The sequence below is a fragment of the Scyliorhinus canicula genome, chromosome 1, assembly GCF_902713615.1.
Source record: "Scyliorhinus canicula chromosome 1, sScyCan1.1, whole genome shotgun sequence".
NCBI lineage: Eukaryota > Metazoa > Chordata > Chondrichthyes > Carcharhiniformes > Scyliorhinidae > Scyliorhinus > Scyliorhinus canicula.
Genome location: NC_052146.1, coordinates 48,735,351 through 48,751,533, shown reverse-complemented (window position 1 = coordinate 48,751,533; position 16,183 = coordinate 48,735,351). Strand labels below are relative to the sequence as shown.

The window sequence follows — 16,183 nt, the reverse complement described above, 5'->3', positions numbered from 1 at the left end:
CTAGTGAATTTCGGTAAATTATCACTAGTGCATCTGCAATTTCCTTAGCCATCTCTTTTAGCACTCTGGGATGTATTCCATCAGGGCCAGGAGACTTGTGTACCTTTAGCCCCATTAGCTTGCCCATCACTCCCTCCTTAGTGATAACAATCCTCTCAAGGTCCTCGCCTGTCATAGCCTCATTTCTATCAGTCACTTGCACATTATTTGTGTCTTCCACTGTGAAGACCGACCCAAAAAACCTGTTCAGTTCCTCAGCCATTTCCTCATCTCCCATTATTAAAACGCCCTTCTCATGCTCTAAAGGACCAATATTTACCTTAGCCACTCTTTTTGTTTTATATATTTGTAAAAACATTTACTATCTGTTTTTATATTCTGAGCAAGTTTACTCTCATAATCTATCTTAATCTTCCTTATAGGTTTTTAGTAGCTTTCTGTTGCCCCCTAAAGATTTCCCAGTCCTCTAGTCTCCCACTAATCTTTGCCACTTTGTATGCTTTTTCCTTCAATTTGATACTCTCCCTTATTTCCTTAGATATCCTCGGTCGCTTTTCCCTCTTTCTACCGTCCTTCCTTTTTGTTGGTATAAACCTTTGCTGAGCACTGTGAAAAATCACTTGGAAGGTTCTCCACTGTTCCTCAACTGTTCCACCATAAAGTCTTTGCTCCCAGTCTACCTTAGCTAGTTCTCCTCTCATCCCATTGTAATCTCCTTTGTTTAAACACAAAACACTAGTATTTGATTTTACCTTCTCACCCTCCATCTGTATTTTAAATTCCACCATATTGTGATCGCTCCTTCCGAGAGGATCCCTAACTATGAGATCATGAATCAATTCTGTCTCATTACACAGGACAAGATCTAGGACCGCTTGTTCCCTCGTAGGTTCCATTACATACTGTTCTAGGAAACTATCGCGGATACATTCTATAAACTCCTCCTCAAGGTTGCCTTGACCAACCTGGTTAAACCAATCAACATGTAGATTAAAATCCCCCATGATAACTGCTGTGCCATTTCTACATGCATCCGTTATTTCTTTGTTTATTTGCCTGCCCCACCATAATGTTACTATTTGGTGGCCTACTCCTATCAGTGACTTTTGCACCTTACTATTCCTGATTTCCACCCAAATGGATTCAACCTTATCCTCCATAGCACCAATGCCATCCCTTACTATTGCCCGGATGTCATCCTTAAATAACAGAGCTATACCACCTCCCTTACCATTCACTCTGTCCTTCCGAATAGTTTGATACCCATGGATATTTAACTCCTAGTCATGACGACCATCCTTTAACCATGTTTCAGTAATGACCACTAAATCATAGTCATTCACGATGTTTTGCGCCATCAACTCATTTACCTTATTCCGAATGCGACGAGCATTCAGGTAAAGTACACTTATGTTGGCTTTTTTACCTCCGATTTGAATCTTAACACCTCGATCAGTAACCTCTCCGAAGTTATATTTCCTCTCAATTTTTCTCCTAATTATCCTTGTTGTTGAACCCATATCTTCATGTAACAACCTGCCGCATCGCTTACCATTAATGTTTTTACTTCCCGTTTTATTCCTTTTTGTATTACTGGGCCTATTCACTGAGCTCCCCTCAGTCACTGTACCTTGTATTGTCGCCCTTTTTGACTATGGCTTCTCTGCCTTACACTTTCCCCCTTACTGCCTTTTGTTTCTGTCCCTGTTTCACTACCTTCCAACTTCCTGCATCAATTGCCATCCCCCTGCCACATTAGTTTTAAACCCGCCCCAACAGCTCTAGCAAACACCCACCCTAGGACATCGGTTACAGTCCTGCCCAGGTGCAGACCGTCCGGTTTGTATTGGTCCCACCTCCCCCAGAACTGGTTCCAATGCCCCAGGAATTTGAATCCCTCCCTCTTGCACCATCTCTCAAGCCACACATTCATCCTATCTATCCTGACAAGACATTTGAGGGAGAATTGTTGGACAAGGTGATGGCGGAACTGTTGAATGTTCTGCAAGCTTTGCAGTCCAACTGAACATGCAAATGGGATCTTGGTTTAACATTTCAAAGAATTCACAGTCCAAAGATGTGCGTGTTGGGTGGATTGGCCAGGATAAATTGCTCCCAGTGTTCATGGATATGCAGGTTAGGCTATGGGGTTACGGGGATAGGAGGGAGTGGGACTGGGTAGAGTGCTCATTCGAAGGGTCGGTACAAACTCGATGGGCTGAATGGTCTCCTTCTGCACTCTAGTGATTCTACGATTTCTTGCAAAATGATGGTGCTGAGAAAGTGCTGCAGTCAAGAGTGGCTATTGTTCGGGTGAAATGTTAAATTGAGTCCTCGTCTACTTTCAGGATTCCGTGTCAACATTCAAAGAGCAAATACTTTCCCCAATGGATTGTCCAACATCCCTCACTTAAAGAATACCAAAAATAGATAAAACCATTCAACAAATTGTTATTTGTGGGATCTTGCTATGTATCAAATTGGTTGTCAGAGGTGGCTACAGGTGCCACAACTGCACTGACAAACTGACCCATTGGTTGTAAAACATTTTGACACGTCGTGACACATGTGATAAGTGAGGGTGGCGCATTGCTGCCTTACGGTGCCGAAACCTGGGTTCAATCCTGGCCCCGAGTCATTGTCTGTGTGGAGTTTGCACATTCTTAAGGCACAAGCCTTATGATCTGTTTAGCACAGGGCTAAATCGCTGGCTTTGAAAGCAGACCAAGCAGGCCAGCAGCACGGTTCGATTCCCGTAACAGCCTCCCCGAACAGGCACCGGAATGTGGAGATAGGGGCTTTTCACAGTAACTTCATTTGAAGCCTACTCGTGACAATAAACGATTTAGGGGGTAAATTCAGAACAGAAATGCGGAGACATTTCTTCAGCCAGAGAGTGGTGGGCCTGTGGAATTCATTGCCGCGGAGTGCAGTGGAGGCCGGGACGCTAAATGGCTTCAAGGCAGAGATAGATAAATTCTTGATGTCGCGAGGAATTAAGGGCTACGGGGAGAATGCTGGTAGGTGGAGTTGAAATGCCCATCAGCCATGATTGAATGGCGGAGTGGACTCGATGGGCCGAATGGCCTTACTTCCACTCCTATGTCTTATGGTCTTATTCTCCCCGTGTCTGCATGGGCCTCACCACCACACCCAAAGATGTGCAGGGTATGTGGATCGGCCATGCTAAATCGCTCTTTAATTGGAAGTTTTTTTTAAAAAACATGTGATAAGCTAACTCTTTTTTAAAAGCTCTGGAGCCAGCAAGGTGGATCTAAATAGCCTTTTCCAGTCCTGAACGTTCCTACATTAAGGTGGTAGTAGTATATTTGGTGACAAACACAACAGTGACACCTGCAGGAAGGGTTAGAGATTAATTTTACCTCATTGTCGTCTCTAAGTACATTCCATTAATATATTAACTTCCACAGTAGACTAGCTTAATTTCTTCACTTGCTACATATTTACAATGGATTAACTAGCATGGGAGCTCACTTTGTGGGGGAAACAGTAGCTGACAGCCATTCTTATCAGCCTCTGGCACATTTAAAGTTAGTATGCATCCGCAACTGCATCACATGGAATTTTTAAAAGTATAAAACTAAAAAATTAACCTTAGACAATACATCGGAAAGAATAGGCTACTCAATATAAAATCTGTTCATACTACTTTGTATATTTAATTTAGTACAGGTTTTATGAGCTCTCTGTGGAGTTGCCAGCAAGAGCTTTTTGCTTCTGGGCATGCCAGAATGAGTCCACTAAAACAATTTAGTAGAAAACTGTGGCTGGGGAGCACGGAAGCAGATATCCATGGGCAACGAACCTCTAATAATTTCAGTTACGGTTATTCAAAGAAAAGTGAACTAAACTATAAACCTTCACAGTCGCCAACCTAAAAAAAAAATCAGGTGAGATTTGGGTTGTCTGCTGTTACCTTCAAAGTGCAAAAACCCACAATTCAGCATGGAGGGGCTGCAATTATTTTGCATGATACTTTCACCAGTGAAACAGTTGCCAATTTACCTACTCGATATAAATTACAGAAGGGAAAATGATGGTCAGAAAACTCAAATTAAAAAATTTATTTAAAAAAACTTAAGTGGACTGGATTCTCCGTCATCTGCCGCTGACAGTGGAGTTCCCGAGGTAGCGGAGAATCCAGCATCGGGAAAAAACAGGGTTGGCGCAGGGCCATTTCCAATGCTTCAGTCCTCCGCTGATGATGGCTTAGAAGTTCGCGCTCCACACTAGCGGGAGGATGCAGATGGGTCATTAAACCCATTTGAATCTTATTAACAGGCCAGGCACCATATTCTCCAGTCCAGGTCTGAAAACACGTGCACGTACTGCGGTGGACCAAGAGAGTTTCTCCCAAAGTCTATCGGAGGACCACCCAAACCCCACCAAACCCCCCCTCTACCAACCTCCCCACCAGAGACCCCCTAGAGACCACCCCCCCCCCCCCCCCCCACAGAAGAGAGACCCCTGAATGGTACTGCTTCTTGTGCCAGCAGCTGTATTGCACAGGTAAGTTTTAAAGCAGTGGATGAAATTGATACAGGGGGTACTCAGGTAGACTGTCCATCAACAGTTAGCTAAATAGTGCACAGGGATTTTTTATATGAACCCGGATGGTAATATTTAGTATCTCATACAACCATTTGAACTGAATCTTGTTTGCATTCAACAGCTATATGCGAGCACTTTGATCAAGAATCTTCAGTTTCTCTCCCCGATTCAAGAACATGGGGACTAATTTTAACACTATTACTGATCTCTGGCTGGGATATGCCAACAGAAACAGCGGAAACTGGAGATGTATTGGGGATTGGCCGGTGGAGGGGGCAGAGGTTTCATTAAATAGCTCTATTTCAATATACTTATTTTACAAGTTTATGGAAGGTGAGACAGCCCCACACCTAATAATATTCCCTCTGTTTCTTTTACAGGTGAGGATGACAACAAAAACAGCACTGAATCCCAACTTTTGACAAAATCCCACAGTTGGGCAGGCTGTAAGTGGATATCCAGAGGCACATAAAGCAGCAAGGGTTCAGAGAACCAACATAATGGAAGGAGGGCTGCAAACAGCAATTTTGTGTACATGGTCTTAGATTGTTATTTGGGAGCAGAGAAAATGAAATTTGAGGTACGAGACAAAACTTTTTTGAAAGAGATTCAGCTGTTAAATATAATTGAATCAACTATGACTGGATTGTACCCAGTGATTGAAGATTTGGCAGCATATATTGTTTTCACACACCGCCTCCTTTAATTCACATGTTACACAATAGATTCACTTGCTTGTACCTTCCACAGTTTGTCTCAGCTGTTGAACATCCTCATCAGTCATATGGGAGAATTTGCAATTCGCACCAAAATCACACTGACCTGTAGAAAAAAAGTCATTAAAAATCATACTAATAACAAAGGATGGAGAAAAATTTATAAAATAAAATGATCGACTATATAATTAATAATAGGATACAATAGGGCACCAATGCACAGAAACATAAATACAGTTTGCAATCCGAGTCACATTGGAAAGGGAAGGTCTAGATAGAATAATCATTTTGGGTATCATAGCATGGAATTGACAGTGCCATTTGGCCCATCAAGTCTGCACCTGCCCTTGGAAAATCCTGATATCCTACTTTGACAGTATCACACATGTCTGTCCTTGGCCTGTTACAATGCTCCAGTGAAGCCCAACGCAAACTGGAGGAACAGACACATTACAGCCTTCCAGACTTAACATTGAGTTCAACAATTGTGAACGCACTCTCCACCACCTTCACCCCATTTTTATGTCCATCAATTCATTTCATTTCTTCCATCGATCTGTTTTCCCCTCACCTTTGTCTCCCCTTCCCCACACCACTAAAGCCATCTGTTTCCTATTCCAAGTTGTCCTTTGACAGACTGTTTACCTCAGTATATAAGTATTGTGGCTACAAGAGCAGATCAGAGGCTAGGAATCCTGCAGGTTGTAACTCACCTCCTGACTCCCCAAAGCCTGTCCACCACCAACATGCTGCAAGTCAGGAGTGTGATGGACTACTCCCCACTTCTCATCTCTTAATGTGCCACTATAAGTACGTTTCTTCGTCACTGTCACCACCATTTACATTCCCTTTCTTTTTGTCCACAGCATCTTTGTCAATCTCCACCTACCGTTGGCCCCACTGCTCCACTCACCCTGCCCCCAAAAGTATACTCTCATCCTATTTCCAGTTCTCTCTAGCTTTGACAAAGTCATCCAGACTCAACATTAGCTCCGTTCTATCTCCACAGATGCTGTCAGACCTGCTGAGATTGTCTAGCGTTTTCTATTGTTAATCTCATATCTCCTGTTGGCTGCCCAAAGGATATATGGATGGGGATCGGGTAATAGTCTCCTTCCCTAGAATCAAGTTGTTTATTACTAGTCTGACATAAAGCCACATGACCTAATTGACGCCACTTTCCCACTCCCTGACCTCTCACGCTGTTGATGCTCCGGCTTTCAGCCTCTCCTGCTTCCTGCCACCTTCTTGCCGAACCTCTCGCTCCCCAACTCTTCTGCTGACCATTTCCCTTTCTTGAACTCTTGCTGTGAGCAAGGGCTCTAGAGATGAGCGGCGAGAGGGAGGGAAAGCTGCATTGACTTGATCCATGCAAGGGAAGTGCTGAACGGGAGGAATTGGGGAGTTGGAGGTTCAGAGAAAGAAAGGATCAGTGGGATGGAGGATTCAGGAGGACAGCCAGTGAATCCATGGGTCAGCAATGAGAGGGTCAGCGGGAGGATGGGTCTGCAGCCACAAGCGTCAGAAAGCGGGATGTGCGGAGAGTAGGAAGTTTGGGGAAGCATGATCAATTACAAACGGGAGGCAAACAGAAAGTTACCGTATTTATTTTATATTTTTTGATTTATTTCATTTAGTTATTTTATTTACCAATATAGGAATTTAGCAATGTAACTTATTTTAATCTACAGGGTATATAATGTTTTTTTTCTTGAAGGGAAAAGTCCACCAGAACCTAACCACAGCTTTTGTGTTGGTTTTAATGGGAAAGTCTAATTTGTTTTAAAGTTATTTCATTTAAAGTTGCACCTGTAAATGCCCTCCCAGAGTCAAATCAAAGAAGTTTTAATAATATTAAATCTGGGTTCAATTCCCAGATTATGCCAAATTGGCAGAATTTAGGCCAAACAGCAGTGCAGGAAGCAAAACTGACATCAATGCCACTTGCTTAGGGAAGTGGAATACTAGTCAAGATTCTTACTTTTGCCTGCTATTCAGGAGTTCCTGTTGAATTTTTACGGAGTTGATGTTGGATGTGGACAGAATCAGCTAGTTATGAAGCTTCCTACGGTCAAAATAACTGCTGACGGATTTTAAGAGTCATACAAATAATGGTCACTTGGGTATAGTACGAAAGGACAACGGTACTGCTTTAGAAACACAGAAGAGAAGATTTACTGTTGCTTTTATCCCATAATTCAGCTGGGAATATTACAGCATGCAACATTCACATTCTCATCTCTAATGACAGGAGTGGCCTTGGGAATAAGGATGCTTTATGCTACTTATTGCCAGCGTAATGGCACTTTTGTGTTTTTGTACCCACACCACTGGGAAAAGGTAAAGAACATCAACTTTATTACCCCAAGTAAGGTTTAGACGCAAGTCCCAGAGATAAGAGAATGCACTTAACAAACTGCACTATTCAGTCCCTATGGTTTATCTTTTTGACATTTCTGCACTTACCCGATTGTAGAAACTTTCGGCAAGGCTTTTTGGCAAGTTCTTCTGCCAAGATTGTGGCATTATCTGAAATCCAAAATCACAGCACATAGTACTTTTTATTTTTAAAAAGGCCATTTCGTATTACAACATTTTCAAATTAACAAAGGCACATTTCAGTTTACTAAGCTTAGTCTTCATGACAGTTGGGGAGCACTCGGTAAGGGAGGTGAAAATCAGCCAGTATTCCCACACATCATTATCATGTGACCTCTACTGAACCCGCATCAGTATGGGTAGGAGTAACCTTGGCAGCTATGTCTCCCTATTATCATGGCCAAACAGACTACTGACATTTCAAGTTGTATTTTTTTAAGTCAAGGTGCCAGAGGGCAATCAGTATTTTGGCTTTTATGCTACAGGGAAGAATGAATACCTGCAAGAGGAAAGGAGGTTGATAAATCGGCATAAGAAAATACAAAGTTAATAAAATCAGATTTTACATTAACTGAAAGTAGTCTTTTAGGTATTACTTCTTCCACTTTAAATTGGATTTTCTTTCTTCCCAGAAGCATCATGGGGTACAATTTTACCAGCAGTGATCACCCATTGGTACCTTATCCAAGTGCACAACCACACACATAAAAAAGTGTTTTTTAAACTGAAGGACGTATAGCACAGCCCAATGGTGCTCTTGCTTGATCTCCACACAATCAAAAATAGGAACTGTGCTAAGGACAGGTGAGTGTCGAAAGTATTACACCCATTTAAAAAAAAAACAGAAATCAAGGATAACCCAAGTGATTGTAATGTCATTAGTCTTGCTTCAGTGTAGGAAAACTGCTGATCATAATAGGATGAAATCATACTATACTTCAAAAGATACAGGTCATTCAGTGACAGAAATCATGAACAGTAATAGGCAGATCATGTTTGGATAATTTAATTGATTAGTTAATTGTTAAGGGAAACCATAGATATGATCAGAAATTTGCATGAAAGTGGGGGTGTCCATTTAGAAGAATATTAGAAACAGGGAAAGGGCAGCAAATAATCATTACAATTCTACCAAGAGAGAGAGAGGTTATAATTATGATGAAAAGCTCAAAGTTTTGAGGCCTTTACACTGGAATGGAGGTTAAAGTGTAATCAATAAGAAATTTTCAAAATAATAAAAAGTTTGAGATTCAAATTGATTGCAGGAAAATATCTAACTGAAGTTTAAACTTACTGAGTTTCGAAAGATCATCAGCAGAAGAATAAAAGAGAAGAAATTAGAAGGGTGCTGCGTGAATACTTGAAAACAAATATAAAAGCAGACTAAGGAAATATAATTCCAGTTGAAATGCCAACATAAAGAGCCAAATGGTCTACTTCTCTGCTGCAGTTTGTATTATTCTGCAAGCACTCTGAATAGGGGTTATGGAGTAACAACATTTTTGGGAGTCTGATGTTCTCCTACCTAACTCAGGGCCTGAAGCCATTTGTAGGATCTCAAACATTGCCCCACCCAGAACTTGCATACCAACCATCAAAATGCAAACATAATGCCTTAAAAATAGCTCCTAAAACACTCTTTTCTCAAGTAAGTGGTTCAAGGTTACGGAATCAGTTCAATTCAAACTATGTTGGATTTCTCATCATTAATTAGGATAGTCTAGTGATAAGGGCTTAGATGGAGTGGAGTTCTTAAAATGTATGCAGGAGACCTTTTTAGATCAATGTGTAGTGGGATGGTGCAGTGCTGGACCTAATTCTGGGGAAATGAAGCCAGACAGGTGGTTGAGGTGTTGGTGGAAGAGCATCTTAATGATAGTGATCACAACATGGTACAATTTAAGCTTGTTATGAACAAATAGACAAGTTGCAAAAAATGGTTTTAGATCTTGGGGGGTGGGGGGGGGGGGGAAAGAGCGGATTTTAATAAAATAAGCCAGGATCTGGCCAAGATAGACTGGGAAGGAGTTACTTATAGGGAAATATACAGAAGAGCAGTGGGAATGACGTTCTAAAAGGAAATGGGGAGGGTACAGGCCCAACATGTTCCCTCTATGGTGATAGGAAAGAGTAACAAGCCCAGTGAACAATGGATGACCAGAGATATTCAGGATATGATGAGAAGGAAAAGAGGTGCTTTTATAAAGTACCAGGGGACCAAATCAGCAGAGGCATTAGTGGAGTATAGAAAGTGCAGGCTTGAACTTAAGAAAGCAATTAGGAGAGCAAAGAGAGGATATGAGAAAGCTCTGGCTGGTAAAAGTAGGGGAAATCCCAAGATATTTTGCAAGTATATCAATGGGAAGAGGTCAACCAGGGAAAGAGTAGGGCCCATTCGGGCCAAGGGACATTCTGTGGGTGGAGCCAGAGGACACTAGTGTTGAATGAATACTTCACATCTGTCTTCATGAAAGAGAATGAGGATGCAGGTATGGAACACAAGGAGACTGTGAGGCTCTTGAGCAAATTGACACATGGAGTGACAAGGGGCAGGATGTAACTAAATGGGAACAAAGGCTCATAGTGAACGGATTTAGCCGCATGTTTCCTGCCGCTCGCAACGCCGAGAAGCACAATGCTATAAAATTATACTCGTGTTAGGTAGGGGGCCACAGCAGGGAACGTGTGGCCAAGGCCGCACATAGCTGCCCAAAGTTCATGCACCTGGGGTCCTCCGATCCCCTGGGAGACCCCTCACAAGTGCAGTTCCATCTGATCCCCCTTTGTGGAGACCAGTATTGAACATTACTTCCTCAAGACTAGTTGTCTGACTTCAATATGCAAATTCGCTAAAAAGTGCTCCCACCCACAATGGGCGGGACTTACATCACAACGTCTCGTGAGATCGAATTAGATCTCGCGAGGCATTGCGAGCCAGGTAAATCACGGAAACGGGTCTCCCGGCTTCATTCGGCCATGCTATGCTACGCTGGTTTTCGGGCACAGCGCGGCCATAAAATCACATCTAAGGTATTTGAGGTGCTGGTAGGCTTAAAAGTAGACAAATCGCCAGGTCTGGGTGAATTGTGTCCCAGGCTGCTGTGGGAGGTGAGGGAGAAGATTGCAGGGGCTCTGACCCAAATTTTGAATTCCTCTCTGGCCAGTGGAAGATGCCAGAGGACTGGAGAACAGTTAATGTGGTTCCACTATTTAAAAAGGGTTGTAGAGATAAGCCAGGAAACTACAGATCAGTGAGTCTCGTGTCAGCAGTACGGAAAGTATTGGAAAAAATTACGAAGGAGAGACTCTCTCTCCACTTGGAGAGGCAAGGTTCAATCAACCACAGTCAGCAGGGGTTTTTCAGAAGGTGGTCATGCCCAAACAATTTAATTAAAGTATTTGAGGAGTTGACCAGGTGTCCAGATGAGAGTAGTGCAGTCGATGTATTTTCTATGGATTTCAGTAGTGCCTTTGACAAGGTCCCACAAGGAGACTTGTAAAGAAGGCAAATGCACAGGATCATTTTAGAAGGTGGATTCAAAATTAGCTTAGCTGTAGGAGACAGAAGGTAATGACAGGGGGCTGGTTTAGCACAGGGCTAAAGAGCTGGCTTTTAAAGCAGACCAAGGCAGGCCAGCAGCATGGTTCAATTCCCGTACCAGCCTCCCCAAACAGGCGCCAGAATGTGGCGACTAGGGGCTTTTCACAGTAACTTCATTTGAAGCCTACTTGTGACAATAAGTGATTTTCATTTCATTTCATTCATGACAGACGGCTGCTTTAGTGACTGGAAGTTAGTGTTCAGTGACATACCACAGGGATCTGTGTTGGCACCCCTATGATTTGTCCTAGATGACTATGTGGGAGGGTAGGATCAGTAAGTCTGCAGATGGCACAAAGATTGCCCAGGTGGTTAACAGCAAGGTTGAGTATCTTGGGTTCCAGGAAGATATAGACGGGATGGTCAAATGTGCAGATGGGGACTTCCGGTGTGCAGCATGGAGTGAGTGAGCACACAGAGGCAGCTCCTGCCCAAGGTTATAGAAAAGAGCTCTTTTTTGGGCGGCATGGGTTGGAATTTCGATGAAAAGGCGTAGGTGAATGTTCGTGGAGTACTTTCCCCCAGGAATAGTATGTTTCTTGGTTATCAGACCCTCAGAAACATGCCAAGATTGGGCTGAAGCAGCAGCAGACATAAGCCTCTACAAGCAGGCAGGCGGGGGAAGGGCCAGCTCAGATTTCTCAAGCTGACTTGAGGGCCTTTATGAAAGCTGAATTCTAGCAGCAGTCGACGCTGTCTCGACGAATCCCAGTGGGGGAAGGTGTCTAGAGGAGCATTCCCCATAATTTATGGTGCTGACCCGGAGTGGGGCAAAGGAAAAAGCTGCAGCAGCTCCCCAAGAAAAGCAGGGGAAGAAAGACAAAATGGCGGCCGGCGGAACACCCGAGGACTGGTGGAAGTGGGCGCAGGAGCAGCAGGCCTCTCTTCTGCGCTGTTTTGTGGAGCTGAAGGCTGTGTTGCTGGACTCCCTGAATGCAACTACAAACAAGCTGCTTGGGACACAGGCGGCCCAGGAGGTGTCTATTCGGGAGTTGCAGCAGCAGGCCGCTGAGCGGGAGGAGGAGGCCGTGGTCCTCGTGGGGAAAGTGGAGTTGCACGAGGCACTTCACAAAAAGTGGCAAGACCGCTTGGAGGAGCTGGACGTTCGCACGAGGCGAAAGAATTTGAGGATCCTGGGCCTGGCGGAGGGGCTGGAGGGGTCGGATCTCCCGTCGTACGTGACCACGATGTTGAGCTCGTTGATGGGAGCAGGGTCCTTCCATTTTCCCCTGGAGCTTGAGGGAGCTCACAGAGTGCTGGCCAGGAGGCCTAAGACAAATGAACCCCCGCGGGCGGTGCTGGTGCAGTCCCATCGATTTAGTGACCGGGAGTGTGTGCTGCGCTGGGCCAAGAAAGAGAGGAGCAGCAAGTGGGAGAATTCGGTGGTGCGAATCTACCAGGACTGGAGTGCGGAGGTGGCAAAGCGGCGGGCCGGGTTCAACCGGACGAAGGCGGTGCTGCATGCCAAGCAGGTCAGATTTGGAATGCTGCAGCCTGCGCGTCTGTGGGTGACATATAAGGACCGGCACCACTACTTCGAGTCCCCGGAGGAGGCGTGGGCCTTTGTACAGGCGGAGAAGCTGGACTCGAACTAGGGTCTGGGGACACACTATGGCCGTTGCTGTTTTCGCTGATGCTGTTCTTCAATTTTGACAGGTGTTATTTTTATGCTGGTTTTCTTTTTGCTCTGTTTCCGGGTGGGTTTGTCAGTTGGGTATGGGTGTGGGGTATGTGGGGAACTTTGGGGGTATGTGCTTTATATGTTCTCTTCTGTACGAGGCTGGGGTGAAACTGGATTTTGAGGAGCTGCGTCAGAAGGGTGGGGTGTGGCAGTGTGAAAGCGCGGGCTTTCCTCTGGATGTCCGCGCTGCGGGGCAGGGGGGGGGGCGGAGCTGGAGGTGGGGGCGTGTCCTTCACTGGTTTTCTTTCCCCCGCTGAAGCGGTGCCAAGGAGGTGTGGCAAGAGGGGGATGACCCCATGCCGGGAGGAGATGGGTTTTGGCGGGAGCTGCCGGGTCAGCAGAAGTCAACTGACTCACGGAAGTACCATGGAGGGTGCGTCGCGGCTAGGAGGGGTCCTAGCCTTGCGGGGGGGGGGGGGGGGGGGGGGGGGGGGATACCGGGTTGCTGCTGGAATGGCCAGGAAGGAGCTGGTGTGGGCCGGGGGGGTAGAGGAGAGGCGTTATCGCCATGGGGAACGGGTCAGGCGGGGCGAGCTGGCCTGGGGCGAGCAGTCGATAAGCTATGGCTAGCCGGCGGGGGAAGAGGAGCAGGTTGCCCTCTGATCCGGCTGATTACCTGGAATGTGAGGGGGCTGAATGGGCCGGTTAAGAGAACTAGGGTATTTTCTCATCTGAAGGGGCTGAAGGCGGATGTGGCTGTGCTCCAGGAGACCCACTTGATGGTGGCGGACCAGGTTCGTCTGAGGAAGGGGTGGGTGGGGCAGGTTTTTCACTCAGGATTGGACGCGAAGAACCGGGGGATGGCGATTCTGGTGGGGAAGAGGGTGGCGTTCGAGGCGGCTGAGGTGGTGTCGGACAAGGAGGGCAGATAAATTATGGTGAAGGGTAGGCTGCAGGGAGAGACGGTGGTGCTGGTTAATGTATATGCCCCGAATTGGGATGATGCCGGCTTCATGAGGCGCTTGTTGGGCCGCATTCCGGACCTGGAGGCGGGGGGCCTGATCATGGGGGGAGACTTTAACACAGTGCTGGATCCCCCACTGGACCGGTCCAGATCAAGGACGGGTAGGAGACCGGCGGCAGCCAAAGTGCTGAGGGGGTTTATGAACCAGATGGGAGGGGTGGATCCCTGGAGGTTTGGGAGGCCGAGAGCACGGGAGTATTCCTTTTTCTCCCATGTCTATAGGGTCTATTCCCGAATAGATTTTTTCGTCCTGAGCAGGGGATTGATCCCGAAGGTGCAGGATGCAGAGTATTCGGCCATAGTGATTTCAGACCATGCTCCGCACTGGGTTGATCTGGGGATGGGGGAGGCGCGGGACCAGCGCCCGCTCTGGCGCCTGGATGTGGGGATGCTGGCTGATGAGGAGGTGTGTAGGAGGGTCCGGGGAAGTATTGAGGGGTATCTTGATACCAACGACACGGGGGAGGTCCGGGTGGGGATGGTCTGGGAGGCTCTGAAAGCAGTGATCCGGGGGGAGCTGATCTCCATCCGGGCCCATAGGGAAAGACGGGAGAGGAAGGAGAGGGAGAGACTGGTGGGGGAGCTCCTGGATGTGGACAGGAGATACGCGGAGGCACCGGAGGAGGGGTTGCTGGGGGAACGGCGTAGTTTGCAGGCCAAATTTGACTTGTTGACCACCAGAAAGGCGGCGACACAGTGGAGGAGGTCGCAGGGCGCGGTATATGAGTATGGGGAGAAGGCGAGCAGGATGTTGGCGCATCAGCTCCGCAGGCGAGATGCGGCTAGGGAAATTGGTGGAGTGACGGATAGGGGTGGGAATGTAGTGCAGAAGGGGACAGAAGTAAATGGGGTCTTTAGGGACTTCTACGAGGAACTGTACCAGTCAGAACCTCCGATGGGGAGAGGGGGATGGAGAGCTTCATGAACAGGCTATGTTTCCCAAGGGTTCAAGAGGAGCTGGTAGAGGGGCTGGGGGTGCCGATAGAGTTGGAGGAGCTAGTCAGGGAGATTGGACAAATGCAGTCAGGTAAGGCGCCGGGGCCGGACGGGTTCCCGGTGGAATTTTATAAAAAGTATGCGGATCTGGTGGGCCCCCTGTTGGTGCGAGCCTTCAATGAGGCATGGGAGGGGGGGGGCTTTGCCCCCGACGATGTCGCGGGCACTGATCTCTCTGATCCTGAAGCGGGATAAGGACCCCTTGCAGTGTGGATCATACAGGCCTATCTCGCTCCTCAATGTTGACGCTAAGTTGCTGGCGAAGATCCTGGCCACCAGGATAGAGGTCTGTGTGCCAGGGGTGATACACGAGGATCAGACAGGATTTATCAAGGGACGGCAGCTGAACACGAATGTGCGGAGACTGCTAAATGTTATTATGATGCCGGCAGTGGAGGGGGAGGCGGAGATAGTGGTGTCGCTGGATGCGGAGAAAGCGTTTGATAGAGTTGAGTGGGGGTACCTGTGGGAGGTGCTGGAGCAGTTCGGATTCGGGGAGGGATTCATCAAATGGGTGAGGCTGCTCTACGCGGCTCCGATGGCAAGTGTATTTACCAATGGAAGGAGATCGGAGTACTTTAGGCTCTACCGTGGGACCAGGCAGGGGTGCCCCCTGTCCCCCTTGCTCTTTGCATTGGCGATTGAACCTTTGGCTATGGCGTTGAGGGAGTCAGGGAGATGGAGGGGTCTGGTGCGGGGTGGGGAGGAACATCGTGTATCGCTGTATGCGGACGACCTGCTGTTGTATGTGGCGGATCCAGAAGGGGGAATGCCGGGGGTGATGGAGCTGTTAGCGGAATTTGGGGGCTTCTCGGGCTATAAGTTAAATTTAGGCAAGAGTGAGGTATTTGTAGTACACCCGGGTGATCAGGAGGAGGGAATTGGGAGACTCCCATTTAAGAGGGCAGTGAAGAGTTTCAGTAACCTGGGGTTGCAGGTGGCCAGGAGTTGGGGGACTCTCCACAAGCTTAATTCTACCAGGCTGGTGGAGCAGATGGAGGAGGAATTTAAAAGGTGGGACATAGTGTCGCTATCGTTGGCGGGTAGAGTGCAGTCCGTCAAAATGACCGTTCTCCCGAGGTTCTTGTTCCTTTTTCAGTGTTTGCCCATCTTTATCCCTAGGGCCTTTTTTAGAAGGGTTACGAGCAGCATCATGAGCTTTATTTGGGCGCATGGGACCCCGAGGGTGAAGAGGGTCTTCTTGGAGCGGGGTGATGGGGGGGGCTGGCGTTACCCAATCTCTCGGGGTATTATTGGGCGGCCAATGTGTCGAT

At 46.9% G+C, this 16,183-nt stretch overlaps 1 protein-coding gene across 1 annotated transcript in view; it reads right to left on the bottom strand.

The window, feature by feature from the left end:
* The window catches only part of zmat5 (zinc finger, matrin-type 5), a 35,366-nt gene that overhangs the window by 15,815 nt on the left and 3,368 nt on the right, over window positions 1-16,183 (bottom strand). Inside the window, exons 2-3 of the mRNA XM_038790453.1 lie at window positions 7,755-7,817; window positions 5,314-5,394 (exon numbers count right to left, since the gene is read on the bottom strand). Of these exons, the coding sequence (XP_038646381.1) occupies window positions 5,314-5,394; window positions 7,755-7,817 (144 nt within the window). The remainder of the gene's footprint in view (window positions 1-5,313; window positions 5,395-7,754; window positions 7,818-16,183) is intronic.